Source organism: Thamnophis sirtalis, unplaced genomic scaffold (assembly GCF_051295495.1).
Source record: "Thamnophis sirtalis isolate CommonGarterSnake01/CBP01778 unplaced genomic scaffold, rThaSir2_p1.2 scaffold_5, whole genome shotgun sequence".
NCBI lineage: Eukaryota > Metazoa > Chordata > Lepidosauria > Squamata > Natricidae > Thamnophis > Thamnophis sirtalis.
The window spans coordinates 1,280,179-1,290,215 of NW_028261385.1; the positions used below are offsets into that span (position 1 = coordinate 1,280,179).

A 10,037-nucleotide genomic window follows, 5' to 3' on the forward strand; every position below is an offset into this window, starting at 1 on the left:
GCTGGGAGCCACCCAAGGATTTCACGGCGCTACAAGGAGGAGGAGAGCCTCCGAGCAGCTGCGGGGAGCCTGCCTTGCCAGGAGCGACCTTCGGCTGGACGGAGGGGCGAGGGCTGCCTGGAGAAACAGCGAGGGCCCTTTTGAGCTAGTGAGCAAGAACGTTTGTGGAGCACACCGGTTGTGTGTGGAGGCTCCACGCAGAGCACCTGAGCTGGCCCCCGTGTTATCCCTCTCCCTTCCGCCACACTTTTGAGGAGCCATTTGGCAGCGGGAGATAGTAGGAAGGCAGCGGAGGGGGGGGGGAGCAGGGAAAAAGGCCTCATGGCTTCTGAAAAACCGCGGAGGTGGAGGCAGCGGCAGGGGTAACCCAGAGCCCAGCTGAGGTGCTCCGAGCGGAGGGGGAGGCACCGCCGCCGCTGCCATGGGTGGGGGCGCCTGCGGGAGCTTTGGAGGCTTCACCTCGGCTGCAGCGTTGGCGGCAAATCTGGCAGCGCTGTTGGAGGAAGAGGCGGCAGCAGCTATTCCCCTCATCTTCCGGAACCTGTGGCAGAAATCACTGCGCGCAGTTAAAAACGGCCGCGTGGTGTTTTCTTGTAATGTGCACGGCGGCGCAGCCGCACCTTAGAGGGAACAGTGCTCTCCACTCTCCAGGCATTTCATCCCTTTCTCTCCACAATGCATCCTTTGATGTCTATAAAGGTTGCTCCTCTGACTGAAGCTCTTTCCACACTCCAGACATTTATGAGGCTTTTCTCCTGTGTGGATCTTTTGATGTGCATAAAGGCTGCTCCTCTCACTGAAGCTCTTGCCACACTCCAGACATTTATGAGGCTTTTCTCCTGAATGGATCCTTTGATGTGCATAAAGGCTGCTCCTCTGAATGAAGCTCTTCCCACACTCCAGACATTTATGAGGTTTCTCCCCTGTGTGCATCCTTTGATGTCTATAAAGGGTGCTCCTCTCAGTGAAGCTCTTTCCACACTCCAGACATTTATGAGGTTTCTCCCCTGTGTGCATCCTTTGATGTCTATAAAGGTTGCTCCTCTGACTGAAGCTCTTTCCACACTCCAGACATTTGTGAGGTTTTTCTCCTGTGTGGATCCTTTGATGTGCATAAAGGCTGCTCCTCTGACTGAAGCTCTTGCCACACTCCAGACATTTATGAGGCTTTTCTCCTGAATGGATCCTTTTATGTTCATAAAGGCTGCTCCTCTGACTGAAGCTCTTTCCACACCCCAGACATTTATGAGGTTTTTTTCCTGTGTGAATCCTTTGATGTCTATAAAGGTGGCTCCTCTGACTGAAGCTCTTTCCACACCCCAGACATTTATGAGGTTTCTCCCCTGTGTGCATCCTTTGATGTCTATAAAGGGTGCTCCTCTCAGTGAAGCTCTTTCCACACTCCAGACATTTATGAGGTTTTTTTCCTGTGTGAATCCTTTGATGTCTATAAAGGTGGCTCCTCTGACTGAAGCTCTTTCCACACTCCAGACATTTATGAGGTTTTTCTCCTGTGTGGATCCTTTGATGTGCATAAAGGCTGCTCCTCTCACTGAAGCTCTTGCCACACTCCAGACATTTATGAGGTTTTTCTCCTGTGTGGATCCTTTGATGTGTATAAAGGCTGCTCCTCTCACTGAAGCTCTTGCCACACTCCAGACATTTATGAGGTTTTTCTCCTGTGTGGATCCTTTGATGTGCATAAAGACTGCTCCTCTCACTGAAGCTCTTGCCACACTCCAGACATTTATGAGGTTTTTTTCCTGTGTGGATCCTTTGATGTCTATAAAGGTTGCTCCTCTCACTGAAGCTCTTGCCACACTCCAGACATTTATGAGGTTTTTTTCCTGTGTGGATCCTTTGATGTCTATAAAGGTGGCTCCTCTGACTGAAGCTCTTGCCACACTCCAGACATTTATGAGGCTTTTCTCCTGTGTGGATCCTTTGATGTGCATAAAGGCTGCTCCTCTCACTGAAGCTCTTGCCACACTCCAGACATTTATGAGGTTTTTTTCCTGTGTGGATCCTTTGATGTGCATAAAGGCTGCTCCTCTCACTGAAGCTCTTGCCACACTCCAGACATTTATGAGGCTTTTCTCCTGTGTGGATCCTTTGATGTGCATAAAGGCTGCTCCTCTGACTGAAGCTCTTGCCACACTCCAGACATTTATGAGGTTTTTTTTCTGTGTGGATCCTTTGATGTCTATAAAGGTTGCTCCTCTCACTGAAGCTCTTGCCACACTCCAGACATTTATGAGGTTTTTCTCCTGTGTGGATCCTTTGATGTGCATAAAGGTTGCTCCTCTCACTGAAGCTCTTTCCACACTCCAGACATTTATGAGGTTTTTTTTCTGTGTGGATCCTTTGATGTCTATAAAGGTTGCTCCTCTCACTGAAGCTCTTGCCACACTCCAGACATTTATGAGGTTTTTCTCCTGTGTGGATCCTTTGATGTGTATAAAGGCTGCTCCTCCGACTGAAGCTCTTTCCACACTCCAGACATTTATGAGGTTTTTCTCCTGTGTGGATCCTTTGATGTCTATAAAGGCTGCTCCTCTCACTGAAGCTCTTGCCACACTCCAGACATTTATGAGGATTTTTTCCTGAATGGACCTTTAGATGCTTTCGAAGATACTGATTTCTCTTGAAGAATTTTTCACATTCCGGGCACTGATGTCTCTCTTCTTCCTCCTGGATCCTTTGGGGATTCCGGGGTCTTCCGAAGGACCCTCCGCCCTCCAGGCCCGTCTCGGCGTCTCCGCCCGTTTCCTCCTCCCCGCATCGCCCTCCAGGCAGCCGCCTTTCCCGGACTCCCGCTGGGCTCATCCCTCCTGCAGCTCCGGAGCCCCCGCCCCCGGCCTTTCCCCGCCGTCTCCCGGGGCTCCTCCGTCCTCCTGCAGGGGAGAAAGAGAGGCGGGTCACGGCGGCGTCCCCCTCACCGCAGGAGAGGCCCAGGCCGAGGCCTCCCCTCCCGAGGACCCGAAGGAGACCCTCCCAGGCTGCCACTCCGTCCCAGCAGACTCTACTTACTTCCGGTTTCTCCGCCTCCGAAGCGAACCGCTCCCTCCGTCAGCTCTCTGGTTCCGAAAGGGAAGGCGCTCCATATACCAGCCCCTCCTTCCTGCGAAGCCCCGCCTTCTCCTCTCCAGGCACCGCCTCCTTGATGTTCCCCCAAAGGAGAGAAAGGGACCCGCTAGAACAGTTCGGTTCTCAGCCTTCCTGATGTCGTTCGACACCGTTCCTCCTGCGGCGGTGACCCCCAAGCGCCAAATTGGGCTCCAGCCTTCCCTTCGCCGCCACGTTCCCTTCTTTTACTTCATTCTCCGCGCCTGGTTCTCCGCCTCAGCAACGGTCCCTCTTGGCCTCCGTAGCTCCGCCCACCAACCTCCTTCGCTGGGAGGGAGCTGCTTTCCCAGCGTCCTCTGCGCTTGCGCGTCTGTCCCCACTCCGGCCCCTCCTTTCGCCCCGCCCCCAGCCAGCCACACGGACAGGCGGAGGGAGGGCGGGGATTCGGTGGGAGGAGCCGCGGTGGCCCCGCCCCTCCCGCCGCCCCTTCCCTTCGGGCGGCTCCTTTGGGCGCGGGAGGCTCCTGGCGGGGGCGGCGGAGCTTCGCCCGGGGAGCTGAAGGGGAGGCTCCGAAGGGAAGGCCCGCGTCCTCCCTTCCCCGGCTTCTCCTGCCAGGCGACCCCGGGGAAAAGGCCCTTCCACCCCCAGGAGGAGAACCGCCGGGCCAGGAGCCAAGCAGCCGAAGGGATCCCGGGAAGGGATGGAGCTCAGCCCGAGGGGATCCCGGGAGGCCATTGGGAGACAAGGGAGACAAGGAGGGACGGGGGAATCCACTGGAATGCCAGGGATCCCAAGGGGGGATCGGGAACCAGGGGGAAAGAAGCGGATCCCAGGAGGGGATCACCCCCCACCACTGTTCCCTGTAAGGTGCGCGCCGCCCAGTGGCTTTTGTGAGACGCCTTCCAGGGGAGCCTTGGGGCGGAGCAGAGGAGAGAACTCTGTGCTCCGGAGGACCGAGCAGCCCTGCGAAGGAGGCAACAAGAGGGAAGCGGGCAAAGACCAGGAAGGGGGCGGCTGGGAGTTGGGTGGACGAGAGGAGCCCCCATCCCAGGGGAGGGAAACCGTCTTGGACCAACAAGGGCTGCAACGGTGAGGAGGGAGGAAGGGGGGGGTGCAAATGCCCAGCTGTCCGCAAGGCATCGAAATCCTCCCGTTCCCCCCAATCCTGTCGGAGCTGAAGAAGCTCTGTGCAAAACCCCCCTTGGTTCCCGTCTTGCCTGGGCTCAAAACCGCAGCCTTGAAACGAGGCTCGGCGTAAGGCGGAGGAAGGAAGGCGTTTCCTTCTGGGGAAAGAGCTGGAGGCCGGGAGAAAGAGCCAAACGGGACCCTGGCTATCTCCCCCCCCTCCCACCTCCTCGCTTCCAGGAACTCCCCGCAACCCCCCGCCCCACAAGAGAGACCTCAGCGCCGCCCCGAGGGAGAGGAGGGGTCCCGGGCGCAGCGGCATCGTCTCACCCCCCCCCCGCCCGAATAGGGAGGCCTTTTGCACCTGCGACCGGAGCCCCTAGTTTGCGTTCAGCGACTGAAAGGATCGCCCAAATCCGCCCAGGACAACTCCGCCTTCTGTCCGTAAAGTTTGGGGGAGAGGAAAGAGCGCTGGGTTCCTTTGCGCGCCTTCCAGGGCCCTGGAGGAGGAAGAACGGAGGTCGGATCCTCCGAGGAGGGAAAAGGGGATCCTCCGCAATCTCTTCCCAGGGGAGGAAGGGGGGGGGGTGTTTCAGCCTCTTCCTTCGCTTCGATTTCCAGCCGCGTTGGGGGAATGCAAATGTATTCTTGCCTTTATAACCAGAGGGGAGACCGAAGAAAAGGGAGGGAAAGGGAAAGGATCCCGAGCGGGTCCCTCCCGCCGGGCGGCCAAAGGATGAAGCTTCAAGCGGGACCCAAACTCCCAGGGGACCATTTCCACTCGCTCTCTCCGGGATCCAGGCTGGCTTTCTGCGCCCACCGTCGCCCAGTCTGCGGCATCCCTTCTAGACCGCGCTACGGACTTCCCGAGGCCAACGTCCCAGAGGAAGGAGCGGGAGCCCTGCAGCCTTGGCGTCCTCTCCCTCCTTTCCATTCTTCTGTCACTTTCTCTCTCCTTCTCCCTTCTCTCTCCTCTTTGTCTCTTTCTGTCTCTTTCACCCTCTCTCTTTGTCTCTCTTTCTCTCTCCTTCTTTCCCCCTCTTCTGTCACTTTCTCTGTCCTTCTCTCTCCTCTTTGTCTCTTTCTGTCTCTTTCACCCTCTTTCTCTTTGTCTCTCTTTCTCTCTCCTTCTTTCCCACTCTTCTGTCACTTTCTCTGTCCTTCTCTCTCCTCTTTGTCTCTTTCTGTCTCTTTCACCCTCTTTCTCTTTGTCTCTCTTTCTCTCCTTTCCCACTCTTCTGTCACTTTCTCTGTCCTTCTCTCTCCTCTTTGTCTCTTTCACCCTCTTTCTCTTTGTCTCTCTTTCTCTCTCCTTCTTTCCCACTCTTCTGTCACTTTCTCTGTCCTTCTCTCTCCTCTTTGTCTTTCTGTCTCTTTCACCCTCTTTCTCTTTGTCTCTCTTTCTCTCTCCTTCTTTCCCACTCTTCTGCCACTTTCTCTGTCCTTCTCTCTCCTCTTTGTCTCTTTTACCCTCTTTCTCTTTGTCTCTCTTTCTCTCTCCTTCTTTCCCCCTCTTGTCACTTTCTGTCCTTCTCTCTCCTCTTTGTCTCTTTCACCCTCTTTCTCTTTGTCTCTCTTTCTCTCTCCTTCTTTCCCACTCTTCTGTCACTTTCTCTGTCCTTCTCTCTCCTCTTTGTCTCTTTCTCTTTCCCCCTCTTTCTCTTTGTCTCTCTTTCTCTCTCCTTCTTTCCCACTCTTCTGTCACTTTCTCTGTCCTTCTCTCTCCTCTTTGTCTTTCTGTCTCTTTCACCCTCTTTCTCTTTGTCTCTCTTTCTCTCTCCTTCTTTCCCACTCTTCTGTCACTTTCTCTGTCCTTCTCTCTCCTCTTTGTCTCTTTCTGTCTCTTTCACCCTCTTTCTCTTTGTCTCTCTTTCTCCTTCTTTCCCCCCTCTTCTGTCACTTTCTCTGTCCTTCTCTCTCCTCTTTGTCTCTTTCTGTCTCTTTCACCCTCTTTCTCTTTGTCTCTTTCTCTCTCCTTCTTTCCCACTCTTCTGTCACTTTCTCTGTCCTGCTCTGTCTCTTTCTGTCTCTCTTCCCTCTTTTTTTCTTCCTCTCTCCCACTCTTTTATCACTTTCTCTCTACTGCCCAACCTCTCCCCATACTTATCTTCGATTGATCATGTTTGCAATAATTTACCTTCTTTCCTAAATAGGCGCAGTTCCCTTACTGGATCCCTCAAGCTCACTCAAACACACACACACACACAAACCATTTTTCTCCATTCCAATTCGGATCCTATAAATCAATTGCTCTGTAAAGCATCTGTGAAAAAAATTCAGGTGCTCAGGCATGAAAATGTGCTGCTCAAACACCATACTTTTCCGCACACACTGAAAAAAAATTAGAGGGAACATTGGTGTGGGGGTGGCTTCAGGCTGTTCCTGCCCTTCCCCTTTTGGCTGCCACTGCTTTTCTGCCCTGACACCGTGAAGCGGAATGTAAGTCTTAAGTGCTATTGCAATATTTCCCTTCATTCCTTCTCTCTCTCTCTCTCTCTCTCTCTCTCTCTCTCTCTCTCCCTCCCTCCCTCCCTCCCTCCCTCCTTTCCTTCTTTCCTTTTCCCTTTTCTCTCTTTTTCCTTCCTCTGAGCCTTGGTGGTACAGTGGTTAGAATGCAGTGTTGCTGGCTAACTCACCATTCCCTCAGCCAGGAGTTCAATCCTGACTGGCTCCAGGTTGACTCAGCCTTCTGTCCTTCCGAGGTGGGTAAAATGAGGACCTGGATTGTTGGGGGCAAGAGGCTGACTCTGTAAATGTCTTACAGAGGGCTGGAAAGCCATGTGAAGCGGTATATAAGTCTAAGTGCTATTGATATCTTCCTTCCTTCCTGTTATAATGCAGTATTGCAGGCTAACTCTGCCCACAGCCAGCAGTTCGATCCTGACCAGTTCAAAACTGACTCAGCCTTCCCTCCTTCCGAGGTGGATAAAATGAGACCCAGATTGTTGGGGGCAAGAGGCTGACTCTATAAACCGCTTAGAGAGGGCCGTAAAGCACTGGGAAGTGGAATATAAGTCTAAGGGCTATTGCTCCCCCTGTTTCAGACGCAACTCCCAAGTGTGTGTGTGTGGTGGGGGGGTGAACAATGGAAAGGCATGGAGATGCCCAGATATTTGGGGTGCCTGAGGCACACAGAATGAGGAGCCATTGCAGAGGTGGGATTCAGCAGGTTCTGACCAGTTCTGGAGAACCGATAGTGGAAATTTTGAGTACTTTGGCGAACCGGTAAATACCACCCCCATCTATTCTCTGCCTCCCGAGTCCCAGCTGATCGGGAGGGGATGGGGATTTTGCAGTATCCTTCCCCTGCCACGCCCACCAAGCCACGCCCACAGAAGCGGTAGTAAAGGAATGTGAATCCCACCACTGAGCCATTGGGAGGGACTTGGAAACTCAGGGGGGTGGTGGCTGGAAAAGAGGGTTTCTTCCCCCTTTGAGAGAACATCAGTGATTCCCTCCAGGGTCAAAGAAACCGAGGGGAGATGCAATGTTGTCATATAACTCCTTGTGTAGGTGTGGCGGTCACCCATGGCCCAGTGCATAACAGGGCATGCGCAGCCACGCTGAACCACACAGGAAAAAACCAGTCCCAAAAGATAAAACATCCTGACCAAGATATGACCATATATAGACAGAACTTCCCTGAGCAGTAGATTAGCAATTGTAGTTTGACAGGCTGTCTTAAATCACATGCTGATTGCTCCTCCTGCCTTTGTCCTATCTCAATAAAAGGGTCTACCAGACCCCAATCTGGGTCGCCTCATCCCGAGAAAGCTCGTGTCCGTGTCTTTTCTCAACATTGGCCTCATGGACGAACCACGGGTACTTCACAATGCAAAGGGAGAGGGAGGTGAAGAGAACCCCCCCCCCCCAGGTATCGCCGAATATCTGGAGAGGCCATTAAGAGGCGAAATGCAACACGCGTGGCCACCTCAGTCTCATTTCAAAGTGCACACTTAAAAAGTTTAATGGATATTTTTTTAAATAACACCAACTATTTACACACCCACGGCCGCTCCAAAGAGAAGCTACGCCAGCTTTTCGTCCTGGCTCTCTGGGGAGCTCCAGAGCTCCTTCCGCCTCAACCGGATCCTTTCTTTCAGGTTGCGGAACTGCTCCCCATGGGGAAGAGGGCCCGTGGGCCTGCCTGGTGGGGCTGCGGCCTCAGAAAACCCCCCGCCTCCTGGTGGGTCCTCAAGGCGAGGCCTCTCCCTCCCTGCAGCTTGGTATTCTCGGGGGCTCAGTCTTAAAAGGCCCCTTCCTGGGGAGCCTTCCCTGTTTTGGGCGGACCCCCAAGCGGTGGGCTGCCCAGCCCTGTAGTCCTGTGCTGCTTGAGGAAGGGGCTGGTGGGTGGTCCTCTCAAACAGGGGGGGTTCCTCCCTTCTCCTATATAGTCTCCCCTCTCTTGTTTTGGCTGCCTCTTGAGCGGCCGGCTGCCCTTCACTGTTGGAGGTGCCGCTGCTGTCCCTCCCTTCTCTGCTGCTGGAGGAACTCTCCCCACGGCCACTGGTGTCCAAGTCCCTCTTGCCAGGCCTCATTTTCCTTCTGCCGAGTCCCTGCGTCTTGCCGCCAGCCCCCCTCTCAGCTGCCCTTTCTAGGCCGTGGACCTTGAGATTCTGCCTCTTTTTGGCCACCAAAGTTGCAGTTGAGGTCTTGAGCCCAGTCCGATCCCAGGCCAAAGCTCCTTCTGGCCCCCGGATCTTGTTCTGGGCATAGTCCTCTGAGGAGGACCCGCTCGCTTTCTCATGCGTGGAGAAGGAGCCCGTGGAAGTGTGGCCTCTGTGGTGGAAGCCCGGTCGTCCAGTGGGAAAGGTCTGTCTCTGGGGAACATGAGTCCCACCTACCCTGGGAGTTCCTTCTCTGTCCTCCTGTGTCCAGGTTGTCAACCAGCAGCCCTGGCTATGAAGACAAACGTCCATCCCCTGTTTCAAGGCGAGCTTCCTCTCCAGAATCGATCCAATGATAGAGAGACCTTTGATCTTCTCCAATTTCTTGCTTGATAGCTTTGAGAGTTCAGAACCTTCACTTGAAGCCTCACCAGTTACCTGGGAAGCTTCGTGGTCCTGCTGGTCCAGAGTGATGGTACTCAAGTTAAGTGATGGAGGAGGAGCAGGTGGCTCCCTGTAAGCCCAATCCTTAGGCTCTCCAGTACATGGAGCTGCAGACCGCAGTGGTCTTTCACCTCCAACACCCTGTCCTTGTTCTGGTGGAGACTCTTTCTGAAGAAGTGGCTTCTCCTCAACTAGTTGGCCACTCAACCGCTGCCGGTGCTTTCTGCCCACCTGCCGGATGAGTCCCACCTCCACCTCCTCATAGGTGTGTGAGAGTGAGCTTGCATTGGGAATACAAGCATTCTCACAATCCGATGGACCACTTCACGAATTCTAATTCCTAGGCTGCTTTGGCAATGAGACACGCACACACTGCAGACTGGGTGAAAAATGGTGGCTTCTGGCTAAACCAGAACACTTTTTATTAGGAAAGTTCAAAGAAAGCTAGTCAGCAGTTTAATACAAACAAGGGATCTCACAGTATGTTACAAATCACTTCTTGATTACACATTCTGGCAGAAAGGGCAGGGAGGAGGGACAAAAGGTACTCTTTGATAAGGGGAAATGAGGAGGTATGGAATTGTAAAACACATCCTGATAAGGAGAGCAGGAAGGAGGAACAAACGGTCTTAGAATTGTAAATTACACAGAGAGCTACATTAGGCATATGGGAATGACTGATTTGTTACACGAGGCGGCAAAAGGATGCAAGGCTAATTCTGTGTGTTTATATCTCAGATAATAGAGGCCTCTCATCTCTGTGTGTATCTGTGTATTGCTATTCACATAGACACC

At 53.6% G+C, this 10,037-nt stretch overlaps 1 protein-coding gene across 1 annotated transcript; it reads right to left on the reverse strand.

Moving 5' to 3' along the window:
• Positions 1–462: 462 nt before the first annotated feature.
• Positions 463–3,371, reverse strand: LOC148045239 (uncharacterized). The gene is made up of 2 exons (XM_087715185.1): positions 3,031–3,371; positions 463–2,894 (listed from the first exon to the last, which is right to left on the reverse strand). The coding sequence occupies exon 2, from the start codon at positions 2,824–2,826 to the stop codon at positions 622–624; it is 2,205 nt and encodes a 734-aa protein (XP_087571311.1). The 5' UTR covers positions 2,827–2,894; positions 3,031–3,371; the 3' UTR covers positions 463–621.
• Positions 3,372–10,037: the final 6,666 nt, after the last annotated feature.